Raw genomic sequence first — 23,807 nt, 5'->3', positions numbered from 1 at the left:
AAGTAGATATTTTACATTTCTCTTCAGATACAGAAGTTATTCTTTTTAGTCATTTTTATGTTGCAATGTGTTAACATTTAGAATATTTTTAAATGTGGGTGGTGGTGGTGGTCGTGGTGGGTGTGGATGTGGGTCCTTCATCATTCTGTTTTAGCAGAAATAGGACTAGCGTGTCCTTGCTGAACCATTATGTGGTAGGTATTTCCAGGCCCAAAGTGGCCAAGACCCCAATATTATAACAGTAGTTGAATGTGAAGCTTAAAGACAGACGGCTTGGGTGCATTTAGACCCTGGCTCTTCTGCTCATTGTGACTTTGGGCAGGTGTCTTAACCTCTCTATACATTAGTTGCCTCATGTGTAAAATGAGTATAATAATGCCTTACTTCATAGGGTTTTTGAGGATATTAAAATGAGATAATATATGTAAAGTACTTAGAACAGTGCTCAGTTGGCACACTAGTAAATGCTCAGTAAATGTTAAGTCATCATTATTGTTAACATCATTTGACACATTGCTTAGGAGGGAAGAAGATACTGCATTTATTGTAAGAAAATTAAATTTTTAAGATGTTGTCATTAGTTAAGGCAATTTTTATTGTATGCCAAAAAGAAATATAACTGTAAGTATCTTTGTAGTAATGTTGTCTCAATGATGTACTGCATTACCTAATGATATCTCTGCGTTATAATACTCATGTTTGTGGTTTGTGAAAATTGGTTTATACTTAGATATCTATAATTTTGTAGATGAATAAATTAAAAGAAATTAACTTTTTTTTTCTTTTAGGGTCCAGTTTATGGTATGAATAGGCTTCCACCTCAACAGCATATTTATGCCTATCCACAACAGATGCACACACCACCAGTGCAAAGCACATCTGCTTGTATGTTCTCTCAAGAGATGTATGGTCCTCCGTTGCGTTTTGAGTCTCCTGCCACAGGAATTTTGTCACCCAGGGGTGATGATTACTTTAATTACAGTGTTCAACAGACAAGCACAAACCCACCTTTGCCAGAACCAGGTTATTTCACAAAACCTCCAGTTGTAGCTCATGCTTCAAGACCTGCAGAATCTAAAGTTATAGAATTTGGAAAAACTAATTTTGTCCAGCCCGTGGCAGGTGAAGGAGTAAGGCCATCTTTGACAGCACCTGCACATACAAACCAGCCAACTCCTTTTAAATTTAACTCAAATTTCAAATCAAATGATGGTGACTTCACGTTTTCCTCACCGCAGGTTGTGACACAGCCCCCTTCTACAGTTTACAATAATAGCGAAAGTCTTTTAGGTCTCCTGACTTCAGATAAACCTTTGCAAGGAGATGGTTACAGTGGAGCAAAAGCTGGTCAAACTATTGGACTTCGAAATACATTCAATTTTGGAAGCAAAAATGTACCTGGAATTTCATTTACTGAAAACATAGGCCCAAATCAGCAAAAGAATTCTGGTTTTCATCAAAATGATGATATGTTTACTTTCCACGGTCCAGGAAAATCAGTATTTGGAACACCTGCTCCAGAGCTGGCCAAGAAGAATCATGAAACAGATGGAGGGAGTGCCCATGGTGATGAAGATGATGATGGCCCTCACTTTGACCCTGTGGTCCCTCTTCCTGATAAAATTGAAGTAAAAACTGGTGAAGAAGATGAAGAAGAATTCTTTTGCAATCGCGCAAAATTGTTCCGTTTTGATGCAGAATCCAAAGAATGGAAGGAACGCGGAATTGGCAATGTAAAAATACTGAGGCATAAAACATCTGGTAAAATTCGCCTTCTAATGAGACGAGAGCAAATATTGAAAATTTGTGCAAATCATTACATCAGTCCAGATATGAAACTGACACCAAATACTGGGTCAGACAAATCTTTTGTGTGGCATGCTCTTGATTATGCAGATGAATTACCCAAACCAGAACAACTTGCTATTAGATTCAAAACTCCTGAGGAAGCAGCACTTTTTAAGTGCAAGTTTGAAGAGGCCCAGAACATTCTAAAAGCCTCGGGAACAAAGGTAACCACCACAACAAATCAATCTCTGAGAATCGTAAAAGAACCCACAGGTCATGATAACGAAGATATTTGCAAATCTGATGTCAGAAACATGAATTTTGAATTTCAAGTAGCAAAGAAAGAAGGGTCTTGGTGGCTTTGTAATAGCTGTTCATTAAAGAATGCTGCAACTGCTAAGAAATGTATTTCATGCCAGAATCTAAACCCAAGCTATAAAGAACTGCTTGGCCCACCGTTAGTTGAAACAGTTTCTGCTCTTAAAGCTGGCCCAGAAAATACTCCAGATGAATTTGCATTGATGACTCCAAAGAAAGAAGGTCACTGGGATTGTAGTATTTGTTTAGTGAGAAATGAACCTACTGCATCTAGATGTATTGCATGCCAGAATACAAAGTCTGCTAACAAAAGTGGATCTTCATTTGTTAAGCAACCTTCCTTTAAATTTGGCCAGGGAGATCTTCCTAAGTCTGTTAACAGTGAGTTCAGATCTGTTTTTTCTATAAAGGAAGGACAGTGGGATTGCAGTACATGCTTGGTGCGAAATGAAGGAAATTCTACAAAATGTGTTTCTTGTCAGAATCCAAGAAAACAAAGTTTACCTACATCTTCTGTTTTAGCACCTACTTCTTTTAAGTTTGGTGCTTCAGAGATAAGCGAAACTCCAAAGAGTGGATTTGAGGACATGTTTGCTAAGAAGGACGGACAGTGGGATTGCAGTACATGCTTGGTACGAAATGAAGGAAGCTTTACAAAATGTGTTGCTTGTCAGAATCCAAGTAAACCGAGCCTATCTACTTCTGCTGTTCCAGCACCTGCCTCTTTTAAGTTCAGTACTTCAGAGACAAGCAAGGCCACAAAAAGTGGATTTGAAGGAATGTTCACCAAGAAGGAAGGACAGTGGGATTGTATGGTTTGCTTTGTGGAAAATGATAGTTCTTCTTTAAGATGTGTGGCTTGTGCGGCCTCTAAACCAACTCATAAACCTAGTGCAGAAGCTCAATCAGCTTTCACATTTGGCTCAAAAACTAAGTTAAATGACACTTCTGGAAGTCAGGTGGGAACAGGATTTAAAAGTAACTTTTCAGAAAAAGCTTTTAAATTTGGCATCACAGAACAAGGATTTAAATTTGGGCATGTCGATCAAGAAAATATACCTTCATTTACATTTCAGGATTCTTCTGATACAGACTCTAAGTCAGCAATAGAAGGATTTAATTTTTCTATTCCTGTGTTTGCCGATGGATTTAAATTTGGCATTCAGGAGTCAGAAGATCAAGAGAAGAGTGAAAAGCCCCTTGAAAATGACACTGGTGTTCAGGCTCAGGATATTAGTAGTCAGAAGAATGGTAGTGGTGTGATTTTTGGTCAAACTGGTAGCACTTTTACCTTCGCAGATCTGGCAAAATCAACAGGGGAAGGATTTCAATTTGGCAAAAAGGACCCTAATTTCAAGGGATTTTCAGGTGCTGGAGAAAAATTATTCTCATTGCAAAGTACTAAAATGGCTGATAAAGCCGACACTTCTGACCTTGAGAAAGATGATGATGCCTATAAGACTGAGGACAGTGATGACATCCATTTTGAACCAGTTGTTCAAATGCCTGAAAAAGTGGAACTTGTAACAGGAGAAGAAGATGAAAAAGTTCTTTATTCACAGCGGGTGAAATTATTTAGATTTGATGCTGAGATAAGTCAATGGAAAGAAAGGGGTTTGGGGAATTTAAAAATTCTCAAAAATGAAGTCAATGGCAAACTAAGAATGCTGATGCGAAGAGAACAAGTACTAAAAGTGTGTGCTAATCATTGGATAACAACTACAATGAACCTGAAGCCCCTCTCTGGATCAGATAGAGCATGGATGTGGTTAGCTAGTGATTTTTCTGATGGTGATGCTAAACTAGAGCAGCTGGCAGCAAAATTTAAGACACCAGAGCTGGCTGAAGAATTCAAGCAGAAATTTGAGGAATGCCAGCGACTTCTATTAGATATACCACTTCAGACTCCCCATAAACTGGTAGATACTGGCAGAGCCGCCAAGTTAATACAGAGAGCTGAAGAAATGAAGAGTGGACTAAAAGATTTCAAAACATTTTTGACAAATGATCAAACAAAAGTCACTGAGGAAGAAAGTAAGAGTTCCAATGTAGGTGCTGCCAGTGCTTCAGACCCAACTACTAAGCCAAATCCTGAAAACACTGGGCCCGCATTAGAGTGGGATAATTATGATTTAAGGGAAGATGCTTTGGATGATAGTGTTAGTAGTAGCTCAGTACATGCTTCTCCACTGGCAAGTAGTCCCGTGAGAAAAAATCTCTTCCGCTTTGGTGAGTCAACAACAGGATTTAACTTTAGTTTTAAATCTGCTTTGAGTCCATCTAAGTCTCCTGCCAAGTTGAATCAGAGTGGGACCTCAGTTGGCACTGATGAAGAATCCGATGTTACTCAAGAAGAAGAGAGAGATGGACAGTACTTTGAACCTGTTGTACCTTTACCTGATTTAGTCGAAGTGTCCAGTGGTGAGGAAAATGAACAAGTTGTTTTTAGTCACAGAGCAAAACTCTATAGGTATGATAAAGATGTTGGTCAGTGGAAAGAAAGAGGCATTGGTGATATAAAGATTTTACAGAATTATGATAATAAGCAAGTTCGCATAGTGATGAGGAGGGACCAGGTATTAAAACTTTGTGCCAATCATAGAATAACTCCAGACATGACTTTGCAAAATATGAAAGGGACAGAAAGAGTGTGGGTGTGGACTGCATGTGATTTTGCAGACGGAGAAAGAAAAATAGAACATTTAGCTGTCCGTTTTAAACTACAGGATGTTGCAGACTTATTTAAGAAAATATTTGATGAAGCAAAAATAGCCCAAGAAAAAGATTCTTTGATAACACCTCATGTTTCTCTTTTGACCACTCCCAGAGAGTCACCATGTGGCAAAATTGCTGTAGCTGTGTTAGAAGAAACCACAAGAGAGAGGACAGATTTAATTCAGGGTGATGATATAGCAGATGCAACTTCAGAAATTGGAGAAGTGTCTAGCACATCTGAAACAACAAAAGCAGTGGTTTCTCCTCCAAAGTTTGTATTTGGTTCAGAGTCTGTTAAAAGCATTTTTGGTAGTGAAAAATCAAAACCATTTGCATTTGGTAACAGTTCAGCTACTGGGTCTTTGTTTGGATTTAGTTTTAATGCACCTGTAAAAAATGACAGTAGTGAAACCAGTTCAGTGGTCCAAAGTGGATCTGAAACAAAAGTGGAACCTAATTGTGAAGAGTCAAAGAACTCTGATATCAAACAGTCTTCAGATGGCAGAGTCAAAAATCGCTTTGCTGCTTTTCCAAAGGAAGATTCCTCAACTAATTGTACATTTAAAACACCAGAAAAGGGTAAGCACTTAGTCTTAATAGATTAAGCATAATTTCTTATTTAATTTTTTTCTTTTAATGTTTATCTTGCTGCAGACTTTTTGTGGGATACTAATGTTTTACTAAAAGCTGGGTCATGAACACCGTGCTTTGTGAACAGCCAAAAAATATTGCGCAGATGTTTTTTCTCCCTAAATAAATTTACCTGTGAGTGTTCAAACAGTAGCAGAGAGTATGTGTGTAAGTTATTTAAGAGATTTTAATAACTAGATGATACTTATATCATGCTTAGGCAGAGCACACTAACCCAGTACAGTACTGAAGTTTAGTGACACATACTTGAATCATGAGCATTAACTTGGATTTTTAAAGTGTTCATTGTTTATTATTATTTGCCACTCAAAAAGACATGGTGCTGAGATGTTCACATTTTATGTAAGGTTGTCTTGCCACTATTTATTAAACGAGCAAAAAGTGAACCTTTGGGATAAATGAAAATGTAAAACAGCCAAATTGGTATAAATTGAGAGACCCTGGCTTTTTATATTTTAAAATCATATTCAGTTTGATTCTAAAAATGTTCAAAAATTAAACTCTTTATTTTCTAGGATTTAATTTTAGTCTTTTTAAATCTGATCCAATGGCTTTTTGGACCAGCACCCCTTCCTCACAGCCTGAGAACAAAGGTATAGCGCTAGAATTCTCAATATGAGATGACATCAGTTTTTTTAGCAGCTGATAGTTTTTAGTAAAGTAACTATGGCTATATGAAATTGAGTACTTAACACTACAGTGTGCATGTTGAAGAATGCCAGTTCAGAGCAAGTAACTTTTGACTGGTGGTATAACACCCATTAAAGCTTTTTTTTTTTTTTTTTTAAATGTACTTGGATGTCCTGTTTTCTCACTATTGCCTAACATTATTTTGAGGTAGATCTTTGTAGTTAGTCTTTACCTTTTGCTGCTTGGTGTTTCATTACTCTATTTTTTTTAACTCTGCCTAATGAAAATCTATATTTTATCTAACCTTTATCTTTAGCCACTAATGTCAGCCAGTCTACAAACATGTGATGGCAACAGCATGTATATAGCATGAAATAGAATGGCTCTTCAGGGCTGTTTTTTTGGACATGGTTTAGAAAAATACTGTATTCGAAAGCAGACCCCATTTTTAGCCATCACAATTATATACCTGGTATGTTATATATATGGTATAGATCTTTTGTAAAAGTAAGTATTGGTACTAGATTGGAATATAAGAAATGTGGGATCTCTTGAAGACCTTCAGGAGCAAAGTTAGGGAAATGAAAATTCAATGTTAAATGTCTAATAATATATTTTGAGCAACCCAAATATGTTAGATGTTGGTAAACAAGTACAGTGATGAAATGATCCTTGATTTCTGGGACCTTCAGTTTTAAAGTATACCAATTATACTACCAGTCTAAGTAACTCTTAACTTTTAAGGATACAACTTTTAAGAAATTATGTGAAAAGTGTGAGCTTTCTTCTGTAAAGGGTATATACTTACACACAGACTGAGGGCCCTCGGTTAAGAATCCCTGGCCTACGAGTAAATTTACCAATATACACTTCAGGACAAAGAACCTTATTCGGTTTCAGGTCTGAGAATGTCACAGTCCCAGAGGATCCTATAGATGAAGACTTTAGATATGAGGAAACTAGGGCCCAGCAGACTGTCCAGTATGCCCAAGTTGTCTTTACCAGCTCACAGCAGAACTGGAACAAGAATCTTTATCTTTTGGTGTTCATTTACTGTTCCTGGCTAGGAATCGATACTGTTTTTGTAATGAAAGAGAGTGAAAGGCAAGTAATATTGTAAAAGGGCTCTAGTTCTCTAGACCTGTTCCATCCAATAGAAATAAACATGACCTTAGAGTATAATTTAAAATTTTCTAGTAGCCATACTGAAAAATGAAACAGGTAAGAAAAAAAGATGAAATTAATTTTAGTATTCAGTTTAACCCATTATATCCAAAGTACCATTTCAGTTTTTAATCATTATTTTATATTCTTTTTGGTACCAAGACTTCAAAATCCAGTGTGTATTTTTGAACTAGCAGCACATCTCAGTTTGAACTGACCACATTTTAAGTGCTTAATAGCTTCATGTAGCTAGGCTACTATATAGGACAGTGCCAGTTGGTAGATAATATGCTTCATGAATTGCTTATGTTCCTTTATCTAGATCAGTTCCTTTATCTAGAAATTCTTTTATAGACTATAGAAGACTGTATGAAGAATTTCTTTTCTCCATTTTTTGCCTTTTTTTTTTGTTAACCATTGTTGGTTTTTCAGCTATAGAAATTCTGACAATATTACCTATAGGATAACAGTTTTTATTTAATTTTGCTATTCTTGAAAATGCAAAACTGTATTTTACTAAATCACCCACCATCCTTGGCAATTGTTAACTTTCCTTGTTGGAACTAAACAAGTTTGGCTTTGCATTAGTTTTATATTTACACTAATTTTTACTTATGATTGCTTTAATTTTTTCCAGTTTTTGCAAATGCATGGATATTTTGCGAAACTATTGTTTAATATGTCAAATATGGTTATGGCAGCACTTTTTAAATACTTTTTTAAATTATAGCCATTAATAGTATATTTTTTCAATGGTCACTAAGTAAAAGCAGGATTTTTTTGTTTTTTAGTAGATTCTGTGTTCACTAAAGGTTTTTTATAGAACATTAAATCAGTTTACTAATTCTAATTCATTATTGTTTTAGAGTTCTGTCCACATCAAAGTATATGTGTTTTTTCAGTTTGCTATTTTAACCTAAAGATAAGTTTCATGGTTTTTATTTTCAGTTAGAATATTGATGTTAATAACACCTCGTCTTTATCAATTTTTTGACTTCTGTTATAGCAAAAGAGATGAAAAAACCTGAAGATCCTCTCTCAGATGACGATGTTTTCATTGTATATGAGCTAACTCCAACTCCTGAACAAAAAGCTCTTGCAAGCAAACTTAAACTTCCTCCAACTTTCTTCTGCTATAAGAATAGACCAGATTATGTTAGTGAGGAAGAAGACGATGGTAAATCTTTTGTTACTTTAAAGTGCTCTGTTCATATGAATCTTAATTGGGGGCTATGGCTAAATTATACTAAGCCTGCTCTTAGAGTTCATTATTACTGTTCTTGCAGGTAGATGTTTATCTTAATGTATTTGTAAATAGTCAGTGGTTGTAATGATTGAAAGAATTGCATTTATTATTAAGTAAGCATTTTTTGGATGGCTGCAATGAGCAGGGCAGGCATTTTGAGGTATTTGAAAACAATCATAATTTCCTTGGGAATCCTAGAAAGATGGGAGAGTGAAAAAAGCAGACAGATATTTGATTATGGGAAACTGTGTGTGCCTTATCAACATTTTTAAGTAGGGGAACTATATGCTCCGAAGTTTCAGTAGGGCCCATTGGGTAGTGGTATAGATGATTGGATTATGGGACATGAAGATAGGAAGATGAGCTAAAATGGTAATAGAACATCTCAAACATGAGGATAGCCTCAATGAAAGTTCTAACAGTAGAAGAGGCATTAGGGATATAGAATTGGCAAAATTGGTTGGTATTTGGATGTGGGGAATAAGAAAAAGTGTGAAGTTGGAGATAATTTCTAGGTTTCTGGCTAGGAAAACTGAAATTTGCTAGAAATTTTTTATTTAACAAAATTAATTATACTTTAAGATGAAGATTTTGAGACAGCTGTCAAGAAACTTAATGGAAAACTATATCTGGATGACTCAGGAAAATGTAGACCATTAGAAAAAAATCTAACAGGTATGTTAAAATTACTAATTATACTGTCTTTTATAATCTGTTTAAAAGGAATCTCCCAATCTTATTTCTGTAATTATCAGTTTTATTTATGTATCTACAATATTTAGATACTGTATTCCTGTGGTGATTTAAAATATTTAAAAATATAGAATGAAAAGCATTGTTCTCTTGGTGGTCTTTGTTTTCCATTAGCACTCAAAGATCTTGTTACCTGGGTCTTTAATTTGTAGATTACATTGATGGCCATTGTTATAGAATATTTGACTTCATCTACTTTTATCTTAATGTTCTTTTGCTTATGTTGTATGGAATTTTCAGAAAATGAGAAAGAATGTATTATTGTTTGGGAAAAGAAACCAACAGTTGAAGAGAAGGCAAAAGCGGATATATTAAAACTTCCACCTACATTTTTTTGTGGAGTCTGCAGTGATACTGATGAGGACAACGGAAATGGGGAAGATTTTCAATCAGAGTTTCAAAAAGTTAAGGAAGCCCATGTAAGAACATCTCCATTGTTTTCCTTCTGATTCAGTTGGCTTTGTTGATGCAGTAAATTGGAATGTTCTTACCAAAAGGTAATAATGAGTTGTAGCTAGCAAATCAGTTAGGCATCTAACAGTCAGCTATGTCCAAAGAAGGAAGAATTTTGATCTACATAGAGGACTATAAAGGTTAACCCCTGTGCATAGGTTGGGTTTTGGGGAAACGGGGTGGGTAGCACAGACGATGCAGATATTTCTAAGTATGTCTACCACAATACCAGCAACAGTATTAAGTGGTTCATTTTTCATGCAAATTAGTTTAGGATAGGCAGAGTGGATAGGAAATAACAGCATTTGAAAGCTATTTAATTCCCTTGGCTTATACTTTGCCTTGTCAATAATTTCATGATTTGATTACTTTCTTAGCTCAAATATAGTGATTATTTTAATAGCTATTCATACCTTGGTGTCTTAATTTGTATTCCACAGAAACTAGAAAACAAAGTCCATGTCTAGTAATTGTTTACAATCTAATATTGACATGTACTCAGAATGGTTCTTTGCCCCCTCATGTAATACTTTTTGTTGTAAAGGTGGTTAAAATGAAAGAAAGTCTTGGAGTTAGTTATGTGAATGCAGTGGTGTATTTATTTAGTGGTTTATTTATTTATTTAAGTGGCTAGAGAGAGAGAGAGTGATGTGGTCCAACACATGGTCTGGGTCTAAGAAATTTACTGCCTTTCATAGTGTGTCTCTGAGGAGTATAGCTGGCTTACTTTTTCCAGTTGTCCACCTAGGATGTGCCAACTGTTCAAGCAGATTTAAACTTATTCATCAGTGCACATGTAGTTAATGGCCATCAGCTAATGTAATGACATCACTTTGTCATTTATAATAGAATAGATTTATTTGAACTTCGAACTATTTGAAGTTTTAGCATCAGTGGCCTCTCTGTGCTAAATCTAAAGAGTATTTTAAATCATCAACAGTTTCCCTGGACTACTTGGAAGTACACAGTGTATAATTTCTCTGTATTCTCTAATAGCTGGCTGCTAGAGGCTTTATCATGCAATTATTTATTCTGCAAATATAACATATTAATAATACATTTGGATTATGCTGTTGAACCATGTAATTTAAATGTGGCCTTACTCTTAGGTGCAAAACTTAAAAAATAATTAAACTTATTTAAAATTATTTATTTTAGAACTTAAAAATAATTTCAGAACTGATGTGCAGACTGAATTGTACATTGTTTATTCTTTTCCCACCTTGTGGTACCGTTTTAGCTGGTACACAAGAACTTGGTCTCTTTTGTCAGTGTTTTGTGAACCATGTTTATATGTGTTGAAATATTTCATTTGAGGTTATTATTGTGTTACTTTTAAATATTCATTATTTTTGTAACTTAAAATCTTCTAAAATATCCTGTATCATAATGTTCATTAAATAACAGTAGTAGGGGCTGTCCAAAAATAACTTTAGTACAGAAGTTAAATATGATCAATCACTATGAAGGTTGAAAAAATGCCACAATATGTCATTTTGCAGGAGAGTTCCCTTTTATACACAGAGATGAAACAATTAAAAACTATTAAAACTAAAATATGCTATAAAGGATTTAGATTTACAGTCTCTTAGAATGCATCTTTCCTACTTTATATTCAGTTAAATTCATACTGGATTATGCAAGTTCTTCAGATATGGCAACTTGCATAAAATGCCTGTGTGTGGTATTTATAAGCACTTGCTATGAGTTAGCACTGTGCTGAGAATTGGGGATATAGTATTGAATAAAACAGAATTTGATTTGCTTGCATGGAATTTTCTGTTCAAGGACTCTAATGAGAGGGTGGGTTAGGAGCTGAATTAAAACACACCCTTCCCCAAAATAAAATAATCTAGCCTACAATTTTTGGACAACATTTATTGTGATATAATTTAATACCATATGATTCATCCATTTTAAAGTGTGTAGTTTCAGTGGTTCTTAGTATATGCACTTGGTTGTGCAACCATCACCACAGTCAATTTTAGAACATCTTCATCATCACCTCTAGTAGTCACCACCCTTCCCCATTTCCACTCAACTCTTGTAGCCCTAGCTAACCACTGATGTACTTTCTGTCACGGTAGATTTGCCTATTTTAGATGTTTATATAAATAGATTATAATATGCGGCCTTTGTGTATGGCTTCTTTCACTTAATATTTTTGAGGTATATCTATCTACATTGCCACATAGATCTGTATTTCATTTCATTTTACGGCTGAATAATACCACATTTTATTTATCCGTTCATCTGTTGATGGCCATTTGGGTTGTTTGTGCTTTTTGGCTATCATGAATAATACTGCTATGATACTCTATTTGACACATAGAATGAATTATCTCTTGTGCTTTAATACATCAAGAAATAATGACCTTTTTCATTTGCATTAATATTTTTATTTACATGAGTAAAATTCACTTTGTTGTATGTATATGTGTGTGTGTTTTATGAGTTCGTATACATACCTGAATTCTTTTAATCCCCACCACAAATAGGATATAGAGCAAATCTTCCCCAACCCATAACCTCTGGCAACTGCCGATCTGTTTTCTGTTTCTATATTTTTGCCTTTTCCAGACTAATATATAAATGGAGTCATACAGTATATAACCTTTGATACTGGCTCTCCTAACCCAGCATAATGCCCTTGAGGTTTATACAAGTCTCTGCGTAGTAATAGGTTGTTCCTTGCTATCACTAAGTAGTAATCCATTGTGTGAATGTACCACAGTTTATTCATTAATCCATTGAAGGTTATTTCCAGTTTATTTTGCTTTCACTGACTTTTTAAAGTGGAAGTTTAAATTACTGATTTAAGACCATTCTTCATTTCCAGTATAAATATATAATTCTGTAAGTTTCTCTGTTAAGAACTGTTTAACTCCATCCCACAAGTTTTAATATGTGGTCGTTTCACTTTCATTCGATTCAAAATACTTACTTTCCTATAGACATTCTTTTTGTGATATACACCTTAAATAGTGGGTGGTATATTGCTTTCAAGTATGTGGTGATTTTCCAAATATTCTGTTATTGATTTCTAATTTAATTCCATTGTCTGTGTAATATTTTGAATAACTTCAGTTTTTAAAGATTTAATGAGTGCTATCTTGGTGACTGCTCATTGTACACTTGAGAAGATTGTGTGGTCTACTATTTTGGGATGGAATGTTCTGTAAATGTTAGTTAGATAAATTAGTTGTTGCTATGTTTCCAGGTCTAATATATCCTTGCTAACTTTGTGTGTTCTATTGATTATTGAGAGGAGTATTGCCAAACATAATTGTGCATTGGTCCATTTTCCTATCAAGTTTTGCTTTATGTACATTATTAGGAAGTATTCCCTCTGTTTCTATTTTCTGGAAGACACTGTAGGAATTGGTATTACTTCTTTCTTAAATGTTTGAAAGTATTCACCACTGTAAGTAGTAACCGTCTGAACTTGTTACTACTTTTTTGGAAGGATTTAATTGATGATACATTTTCTTTAATAGGTAAACTAGGCTTATTCAGATTTTCTTGTGTGAGTTTTGGTAAGTTATATCTTTTAAGGAATTAGTCTGTTTCATCTGTTACCAAATTTGTGGGCATAATGAAATTATGATGTTCATTAAAATTTATCACCCTTTTATTGTCCATGGATCAGTAGTGATGGCTCCTCTTTCATTTTTGATATTAGTAATTTGTGTCTTCTTTCTTGTTTTTTTTTTTTTGTTTAGCCTGGCTAGAGGTTTATGAATTTTATCGACCTTGTCAAAGAATCAGCTTTTGATTTTGTTGATTTTTTTTCCTTTTAATTTCCTGTTTTATTGAATTCTACTCTACTTTTCTTTATTTCTTTTTTTCTTCCTGCTTTAGGTTTGCTTTTCTTTCTCTATCTTAAGGCGGAAGTTTATTAATTTTACATCTTTTTAATATATACATTCAGTACTACAATTTCCCCCTTCCTTGTTCTTGCTACATTTCAGAAATTTTGAGAAGTTGTTTAATTTTTATTTAGTTTAAAATATTTTTAATTTGTATTGAGGCTCTTTTTTTTTTAAATTTAAAATGTGTGCTGTTTAGACTCCAAATATTTTGGGATTTTTCCAGCTATATTTCTGTTAATGATTTCTAGTTTAATTCCAATGAACTACGAGTATACTTTGTATGATTTCTATTCTTTCGAATTTGTTAAGCTGTGTTTTATGGCCCAGAATGTGGTCTTTCCTGGTAAATGTTCCATGTGAGCTTGAGAGGAAATTGTATTCTGGTGTAATTTTTAAAATTTCTGTTACTGTATTTTTCAGTTTTAAAATTCCCATTTGATTTTTTTATATCTTTTATTTTTTAATCTTTTCATTTGTTTTAAGGGTATTTGTCCTTACCTCTTGGAGTTTTGTTATAATAGCTTCTTTAAAGTCTTCTTATCTTTCAACACATGGATCATTTCATGACATCTCATGCCGTGGGCAGAGAGCCAGAGAGTTGGCTTTTCTTGAGACCTTTTCCATCTATGCCATTGGTAACTCCAGTTTTCTGGGCTGCTCTAGCACCCTGCTGAGATACTGGGGGAGGAGCAGAAAACCCCCCACAAGGTTCTCACCACCAGGTTATCCCTCAAGGTTTTTGTATTTTATAATCCTGGTTTCATCCACCTTTCAAAGGCTTATAGTTTTTCTCTTTTAAGTCTGTTCAGTTTTAAGTATTGGGAGAGAGAGGATGGAGTGTGGAAAGGGAAAGATAAGATGAACTGTGTGTGTTAGTCTGCTTTTTCTAGACCTCCTAGTCCTCTTTTTTTTAAAATAAGGTATGATCCTTTTTGTCAGTCATTATTTAATGGCGTGTATTACTTCCTCTTTGCAGAAATCTCAGAACGAGGAAATCACTACTACGACTGATAGTGTGTGTACAGGTGGGACTAAAGTGACTGTACCATTTTTATGTAAATCTGAAGATCCAGATTTTATTAACAAATCTATTAGTTTACCACCTATTTCTTCTGGAACTGTGGACAAACCTGTAGATTTGTCTACTAGGAAGGAAGATGATGCAGATTCTACAAGCCAAGGTAAAATTTGATATATATTTACAAAAATCTTCTAGGCATACATTTTACAAGGTAGACCTGTATGTTTGAAAAGATAGACTTATAAATGTAGATCCTAAAACTCCCTTTCTTAAATTTTGAAATATATAAAGGGACATAAGGTATTTATAATAATCAGGAAGTTATACTGTTTTGCCAACAGATAATAAATATTTCTTTTTTTAGAGTTGTAGTTATTAGGGAATACAAAATATTGACTCTGACTTATCTACCTGAGAATAAATGACAATAGTTGGCTTACGTGGAAATTTTCTTTGTGATAGTATTTTCATTTGAATATAGCAGTCCCCTCTTTATATGCCAGAGATATGTTCCAAGACCCATACCCTCCCTCTCCCCGCCGTGGATGTTTGAAACTCCAGATAGTACTCAACCCTATATATACTGTTTTTTTGCCATGTATACAATCATCCCTCAGTATCTATAGAGAATGGTTCCAGAACCCCTCTCAGTTACCAAAATCTGCAAATACTAAAGTCCTGTATATGAAATGGCGTAGTGTTTCCATACAACCTAGGCACATCCTCTTGTATACTTTAAATCATTTTTAGATTACTCATAGTACCTAATGCAATGTAACATTTTTTGTTGTTGTTGAATATATTTGACCTGAGCCTGGTTGAATTCACAGATGATGCAGAACCTGCAGATACAGGGGGCCAACTATACAGACCTATAATAAAGTTTAATTTATAAATTAGGCACAGTAAGAGATTAACAACAATAACAAATAATAAGATAGAAAAGTTATAACAATATACTGTAATAAAAATTATGTGAATGTGATCCGTCTCTCCCACTCTCTGATGATGGAGATAGCTACTAAGTGACTAATGGGTGAGTAGCCTATACAGCATAGATAAGCTGGACAAAGGGATGATTCATGTCTCGTGTGGGATGGAGTGAAATGTCTTGAGATTATATCACGCTACTCAAGAACAGTGTGCAATTTAAAATTTATGAATTGTTTGTTTCTGGAATTTACCATTTAATATTTTTGAACCAGCATTGACTGCGGGTAACTGAAATCATGGAAAGCAAAGCTGCAAATAAAGAAAACTGCTGTGTTGTGTGAATAATATTATGACTCAAGTATATTAAAATTGTTTTAGATATATATGGTAATTGTAGAAATATTACAGTAGGTGTGTTAAATGTTTATTATAGTACAATTGACCTTTAAACAACATGTATTTAAACTGTGTGGATCCACTTATACGTGGATTTTTTTTCCAATGAATACTGTTAAATAGATTTTCTTTTCCTTATGATTTCCTTAGTAACATTTTCTAGCTTACTTATTATACAAAATATGTGTTAATCAACTTCTGGTCAACAGTAGACTATTAGTAGTTAAGTTTTGGGCGAGTCAGAAGTTATACTCGGATTTTTGATGCACAGGGGGTCGGCATCTCTAACCCCCCTAAGTTATTAAAGGGTCACCTGTACTTAAATATCTTTTCTTTTTCTCTACCTGCTTTATTAAGTATTCAATTATAGTAACTAATATTTGGAATACTTTTCCGTTCCTCCCGCCCCCATTCCAGTTGATATTAGGAGGGGGGAATCTTTTAAAATTGTATCTCATTGTATGTGTACATTATATTACCTAATTTTTTCAAAAGTACTGAATAAGTCACAAATATTACATTCATAGGCACTTTAGAGTCAATATTCTAGAAGAGGAAGATAATGTCAGACCTAAAATCACGTTTTCAGTTGAAGAAAGTAAGTCAAAGGACTTTAAGAGATCATGCAAGCTGCACATTGGCAGAATTAAGACCCCCAAACTCTTGGTGACCAAATATGAATAAGACATTCATTTTTATGAGCTTATCATTTATAATAGAAAACAGAAAAAGATCTTTATGAAGATGTTTCCTGAAATCCTATCTTTGCATGAATGTTTTAGATTATAGAAGACAGTATAAAGCAAAAACTATATATCTGGCTCATTTTTAAAAAATTATATTTGGCATGCTTTTAGAATAGTGTTCATTGAGACTGGTGCCTTTAAATTTAGTAATACTGAAGAAGCTCAGAATTGGCTGTATTTTATAATTTTTCTTCAGAAAAGTAACCAGAAGATATGCTCTACACCCAACCTACCTTGTTAGTATAGCTGTCCTATCCCCATTGTCTCTGGGTCCTGAATAAAACTTTGATATTTAATGTATATTAAATAAACTATTAAATTGCTCTTTTCCTTTGGCCAGTGGAAAGCAAAATGATTTCGTTTGGATTTGGAAGTAGCACAGGGCTGTCATTTGCAGACTTGGCTTCCAGTACTTCTGGAGAATTTGCTTTTGGTTCCAAAGGTAAGATTAAGAGGAGAGAATTTAATGATCATGTTATAGTATTAAGCACTAGTCCTTTCCCACAGTGTTGTAACTAAGTCGGACATTTCTTCCTCTCTCTCCACCTTCCAGTTTGATTAGTGTTTTTAATAACGAAGGGCTTCTATATTTTACTATTATTTTTGACATTTTTTATTATAACCATAAGAATTTTCTCTTAATTCATTATAAATGATGCTGATAGTCCTCCCCATCATGAAATGTGGAACCATCTTTCCAGTTTGGAATTACCTTGATTTTGATACATTTTTCTTTTAGCTATACTTTTACATTTGGTTGGTCAATGTTTCAAGATTTGCGCATCTATATTTTTTTAAGGAGATTATTTTGTAGTTTTCTATTTTTCCAGTGTTATTGATTAGATTTTAATATAGGACTATGCTAATTTATTGTACTAAATTTATAAATAAGCTTTCCCATCTTTTCCAGTGGTGTTTCTGTTTGTTGCTTTGGTGGGGGTGGGGGGAGGGGGTTCTATTTTGGTATCCTTCATAGAAAATAATCCATTTCCTTGATTGTTTCACATTTATTAGCATATTATATTTTCTCATTCTTATAGTGTCTTTCATATATCTTATAGTACCACCTAAATAGTTGTACAAAATATTTGATTTGTGGAATAAATTTTATTGAAGATAGATAGATAGATAGATAGATAGATAGATAGATAGATAGATATTTACATGCCTAATCTAATTAAGAATAGTATTCTTCCCTGTCACATATTTATAATTGTTTCGCTTAAGGAGACACATATAAAACTTTTAGAAATTACCTTCAGATACTAAATTATGTTGGAATTCATAACTTAACTGATGTCTAGTTGCTTTATTTTTGTTTTAATTTATTAAGTAGCCTGAGTCACAGGATAAGTCAACAAGTACAGCAGTATAGTGGATACAGTTATTCACACATACATACACACACGCCAAAGCCAAATAAAAATCGATGTGTTAGGTTGTTATTCAGTGTAACCTTTTCAAAGTACTCTCTTAATACTGTATAAAGTGTGAAATAGGCAAGACTCAAATCTCATGAGACGAAGCATGCTTTAAGCCCTATCTACTGACATGCACTCCTCGCTGCTTGTCATTTTTCAGTGAGATCATTCACCAGGCTGTTTTTTAAAATACAATTTCTTACTTTATTTTGTTCTTAGATCTGAAAGGAATTTGTGCTTTGTCTTTTCAGAGAAGTAGCTTTTGGTTTATCAATTCTCCTTTTGTTTGTATCTTTTATTTATCTTAAGATTTTGCCATTACTTTTCTTTAAATTATTGTTACTTGTGTGTTGAATGCTTCCTTTAATTAAATTATGCCAACAAGCACAAAATAGTATTTGAAACTTTAAATCCCATGAAATCAGCTTTTTTTCCCATAGGTTTTTACGCTTTTGTAAATTTCTCGATAATTTAGAATTTCAGTCTTGCCTTTTTTCTCTTTGATTAAGAGCTTGTAGGACTTAAATTTTTTTAAAAAGAGGTTATAGATTTCACTATAACTTGGATTTTTTTTTTTTTAAAGTACTTGTTCCTGGTATTGCATGGACCTTTTTGATCTTAAAGGTTTTTGTTGGTTTTAAGCTCAGAGGAATCTTTTTTCCCCTCCTTCTCTTCTCTTACATATTATTTCTGTGGTGATTACTTTTTATTCGTTTTTTTGTTGTTGTTGATCATTTCCTTTATTTTTATTTCATTTTGTTTTCTTTTGTTCCTTTTTTTGTTTCTATTCATTTTCATCTGAAAGTCCTGTTTACATGGGTCTATCAACCATTCCATATCTGTTGTGTAATATATATCTTATATGGGAACTGAGAAAATAAGAAGGAACACTTGTTTAGCTATTGCCCGCCTTTGTCAGTGATTGCAATTTTATCATATTTCCTTCAGATTTTGTAGTGTCATCATTAAACCTGGACATGTATAGAAACCACCTAGGTACTTTACCTAGACTTGATATTGATTGTTGACATGCATATTTTTATACTTTTACTGTCTAAATTCTTCCTGGTCCCTTTAGGAGCAGTGGTTCTCAACTCTTGGCTTCCTATTAGAATTTCCTGGGAGCTTAAAAAAAAAAAATCCCAAACCATCTGATAGTTAAATTGAGCTCTCTGGAATGGTACTGCAGGCATTGGTATTTTACAAAAGCTCTCGGTGCGATTCTAATATGCACCCAATGTTAACCATTGCTTTAGAAGAAGTTTGAAAATTTCTGCCACACCCCCAAGGATATTTGGGGTAATTTAAAAAATTTCTCTGCTTGAGATATCCTGAATCAGTTAATTTTGAGCCTTAAACCTGCATATCATCTACATCCCTCGTTACTATTCTCAGGAAGCCACCACACAACTTGAGATTGTGTTTTTCTTATTTTCGGAGCATTCTTTTGCAGTTACCGTCTTAAGAATTTTTTAAAATTTTTTTCCTGGTTTTTTTTTTTTACCCTTATTAATCTGACTTAGATGGAGTTACTGTTTTAGTTACTCATTTTGTTTTCTTCAGTGTGCCGAGTTACTGAATGATCTTTCACAATTTTGCCGTTTTATGAGTTTTTAGCACCAGATGGGGGATTTTCTAAGTTAGTGATTCATCAGCGAGTGATGAAAGTTAAGAGGTGTTTCTTTCCTCTGAGATAGTGGGGAATGTATTATCAGGGTGGGTCATCTCAGTTGAGATGACAATGAAGATTTTAGTTTTCACTTTCTCCAAGGTGTGAGGGAAGGTAACAGTCTTTGTTCCTCTGCATGGGAATGGGGAGTTTTTTCACCCCTCACCGTCTAGTATCCTTTGAGGACTTTTGGAGTCAGTGAGGTTCTCTCAGGGCCTGCCCAAGAAATCTAAGCTCCAACACCAGTTATTTCTGGAGGAAGTTGAAGTAGAGACGTTATATATTTAGACTGCTTTGGCTAATTTGGAAGTAGTAGATTTGGCCTCTTTGAGGACCTTTTTAGGCTCAAAAGCTATTTTTCTCATGTGATAAAATGTTTTATGAAATGAAATACTTCTGGAGCTAAGTTTTGAGAATCCTAAGGTATGTACTTTTAAGAACCTGCTTCATTACTGAAAGTTATTTTGTGCTGTAATTTAGTATCATGAAGTTTACCTCTAAGGTTGATCTCATCTTTTGTACCTCTAAGCACTACATAAATTGAATTTGCCAGAATAATACAATTTTAAACATTTTTTTAAACTAGAAATATCTGTCTTACTGTTGGAAATAGATGTATTGTTGAAGTAATCTAACTAGGGGATTAAAAGCTTACAAAAATAGATACCACTGTTTAAAGTACCCTAATTTATTTATCAGATAAAAATTTCCAGTGGGCAAATACTGGAGCAACTGTGTTTGGAACACAGTCAACGAGTAAAGTTGGTGAAGAAGATTGCAGTGATGAAGAAGTAGTTTATAATGAAGATATCCATTTTGAACCAATAGTGTCATTACCAGAGGTAAATATTAAAGAATGAAAATCTTACTAACAAGTTAATTCACATTTTAGGTTTAAATTTCACATAGGCTTGATTTGTAGGGCTAGCTTTGTTTGTATTTCTTTCAGAATATTTATAATTTCAAATAGAAGCTCTGTTTATTAGAAGTTCAGCCTTTAAGTATAAAATTGTCTTCTTTGTCAAAATTTACATATAAATGTTTGGTAAATTATATAAAATTATTGAGAAGACCTAAATTTTTTCATATGTTTGAATATCATGTTTGCTTTATAACATAATCCTGGGAGTAAAAAAAAAAATCTAACCTCATACTTGCTGAAGTCCTTTAAATAAAATTAAACTCTGTATTTTCTGGACAAGAATGTCGTTTTAGACAAATTTGTCAATTTTCAACCTCAAGCAGTAGTTAATAATTCTCTTGAAGAACTTTTTGAAACCTGTCCTATAAAAGAATGTATTTAATTTCCAAAAGGAAGTAGAATACTACATAAAAAAAAATTTAATGACAAATCAGGTTTTTACTGCCTCATTCAAATCAGATTTATACCTAGCCCTAGGATTTATGTTGGTACTACAGTTTGAATTTATTAATGTCATTACAAAGATAATATTTTAAGGAATTTGTATCTTTGGAATTTGTTATGGAATATGTTATAAGCAGCAGCTTATTTTTCATCTACTGTCATAGGTAGAAGTAAAATCTGGAGAAGAAGATGAAGAAATTTTATTTAAAGAAAGAGCCAAACTTTATAGATGGGATCGAGATGTGAGTCAGTGGAAGGAGCGTGGTGTTGGAGATATTAAGATTCTTTGGCATACACTGAAGAATTACTATCGGATCCTAATGAGAAGAGACCAAGTGTTTAAAGTGTGTGCGAACCATGTTATTACCAAAACAATGGAATTAAAACCCTTAAATGTTTCGAACAATGCTTTAGTTTGGACCGCCTCAGATTATGCTGGTACATTCAAATGCTACTTTTCATTTTTTGGACTTGGTTAAAATTTATAACAAATATATAAAATAATTCATAACAATTATTTTGATACTAAGGTCATTGTGTTGTTTTGTTGTTTAATAGATGGAGAAGCCAGAGTGGAACAGCTTGCAGTGAGATTTAAAACTAAAGACATGGCTGATTGTTTTAAGAAAAAATTTGAGGAATGTCAACAGAATTTATTGAAACTGCAGAAGGGACAAATATCATTGACAGCAGATTTATCAAAGGAGACAAATCCTGTGGTGTTTTTTGATGTTTGTGCAGATGATGAACCTCTAGGACGTATAACCATGGAATTATTTTTAAACATTGTTCCTCTGACTGCTGAGAACTTCAGAGCACTATGCACTGGAGAGAAGGGCTTTGGTTTCAGGAACTCTATTTTTCACAGAGTAATTCCAGAATTTGTTTGCCAAGTAAGTATTAACGGTGTAACTACTGAGGTCAAGGAAACGTGCCCCACACTGATTGGGAAATTTGTGTTTCTCTTCTCCTGTAATTTTAAGATTTCTTTAGCTTTTCCACACTTTAGTTGGTGTCACCACCCTAACATCCTATCTCCACAAAAACTTTCAGGCTAAAGTGGTTCAAATTTCTAATACTTGGTAGAAATTGAGGGTGGAAAAAAAGATTATCATTTTTGTCTTCTTTCAAAAAATGGATATTTCTTAGTTTCTAATCACATTCTTAAGCAAGCTGAGCATTTAAGATTTATTCTGTAGTGATTAGTTCTGTGTGTATTTCAGTATTCAGGCTTCCTATTAATCAAAATCTTTTTTCAGGGGGGAGATATCACCAAAAATGATGGAACAGGAGGACGGTCCATTTATGGAGATGTATTTGAAGATGAAAATTTTGATGTGAAACATACTGGTCCTGGCTTACTGTCGATGGCTAATCGAGGGCGGGATACCAATAATTCTCAATTTTTTATAACACTGAAAAAAGCAGAACATTTGGACTTTAAGCATGTAGTATTTGGGTTTGTTAAGGATGGCATGGATACTGTGAGAAAGATTGAATCATTTGGTTCTCCTAAAGGGTCTGTTAGTCGAAGAATTAGTATCACAGAATGTGGACAGTTATGAAATCATTGTTTTTCACAGTAAATTTTACCTGTATACACAGTTGAATTGAAGCTTAGCTGTTATGATAATATGGTAATTATGTTCAGCTTTTGAAAATGAACGTTTCCAATGTATAAATGTAAAATTGCAGCTTATAGCTGTCGTCACTTTTTTATGTGTTATAATTGACTTTGCATGGTGTGAAATAAAAGTTTAAACACTGGTTTATTTCAGGTGTACCTGTGTTTATGTACTCCTGACATATCTGTATTAAAATGGAATAATACTAATCTTGTTAAAAGCAATATAGACCTTCTCATACTATTGAAGGAATATTATATATGCAATTTAATTTTAATTCCTTTTAAGATATTGGACTTCCTGCATGGATATACTTACTATTTGAATAAAGGGACCAAAACTTGGATAATTTTTATTTTAGATTTGAAATATATTTGGTAATTTTAATTATTGGTGTGTTCATTTATGCATAGAGACTCACGAATGGTAGAGCCAGAGGGTAGAGACTTAACCAAAGTGCTCTTCAATAATCTTGCACCTCCTGTACAGTTAACTTCTGAGTAGAGTACCTTCTTTTCTTAAAATGATATGTAGCTTCCTGTGCCCTTTCAAAGGTATTGTATACATTTTAAACAAGTCGAGTATATCCTTAGATTTTTCTTTTTAACTTTTCTGTTATCTGTTTCTACTACCTCAAACTGCAGCTTGGTTCTGATAGAACTTGAATTTTCCCTTGCAGTTATTGTGATAAAGTATGAATATTTTACAAAGGTCTATACCATGTTCTTTGGTTAAAGATTTGCTTTATACTAGATTGTTGCAGTACCTTTTTCTGGTGAATTTTGTAGCAAAAATAAAGTGACAATTGTTAACAGCCATGACATTTAAAAAATTCATTACTGTGCATCTAATTCTTTGTTTGTTCTAGAACCACAGTAAGAAGAACAATTAAAGTTCTGTAAACTCAGACTGCCACAGAGCTCCTAAAGAAGTGACTTTCTTCAAGTTTGATATACACTGAAAATTTATTTGGGAATGGCTAGTGTCAAAAATTAGTCAAACTGCTAATAAAGGGGGACATACTTATTGGCCTATTCAAT

General features: G+C 33.7%; 1 protein-coding gene across 3 annotated transcripts in view; it reads left to right on the top strand.

Moving 5' to 3' along the window:
• LOC105302318 (E3 SUMO-protein ligase RanBP2) overlaps positions 1–23,585 on the top strand; it is a 54,361-nt gene extending 30,776 nt beyond the window's left edge. For 2 of the 3 annotated variants that reach the window (XM_023520506.1, XM_011375297.2), the window contains exons 20-29: positions 789–5,400; positions 8,273–8,443; positions 9,095–9,187; positions 9,506–9,684; positions 14,567–14,771; positions 17,027–17,128; positions 20,476–20,618; positions 21,307–21,580; positions 21,701–22,035; positions 22,402–23,585. In XM_023520506.1, coding sequence (XP_023376274.1) covers positions 789–5,400; positions 8,273–8,443; positions 9,095–9,187; positions 9,506–9,684; positions 14,567–14,771; positions 17,027–17,128; positions 20,476–20,618; positions 21,307–21,580; positions 21,701–22,035; positions 22,402–22,707 — 6,420 coding nt within the window. In that variant the 3' untranslated portion in view covers positions 22,708–23,585. Of the gene's footprint in view, positions 1–788; positions 5,401–8,272; positions 8,444–9,094; positions 9,188–9,505; positions 9,685–14,566; positions 14,772–17,026; positions 17,157–17,196; positions 17,264–20,475; positions 20,619–21,306; positions 21,581–21,700; positions 22,036–22,401 lie in introns of those variants that run through there. The other variant, XM_023520507.1, reaches the window with a different exon arrangement.
• Positions 23,586–23,807: the final 222 nt, after the last annotated feature.

This window comes from Pteropus vampyrus, unplaced genomic scaffold, assembly GCF_000151845.1.
Source record: "Pteropus vampyrus isolate Shadow unplaced genomic scaffold, Pvam_2.0 Scaffold269, whole genome shotgun sequence".
In the NCBI taxonomy this organism is placed as follows: domain Eukaryota; kingdom Metazoa; phylum Chordata; class Mammalia; order Chiroptera; family Pteropodidae; genus Pteropus; species Pteropus vampyrus.
Note: the sequence above shows the minus strand (reverse complement) of the source record. Positions and strands in the feature narration are given on the sequence as shown.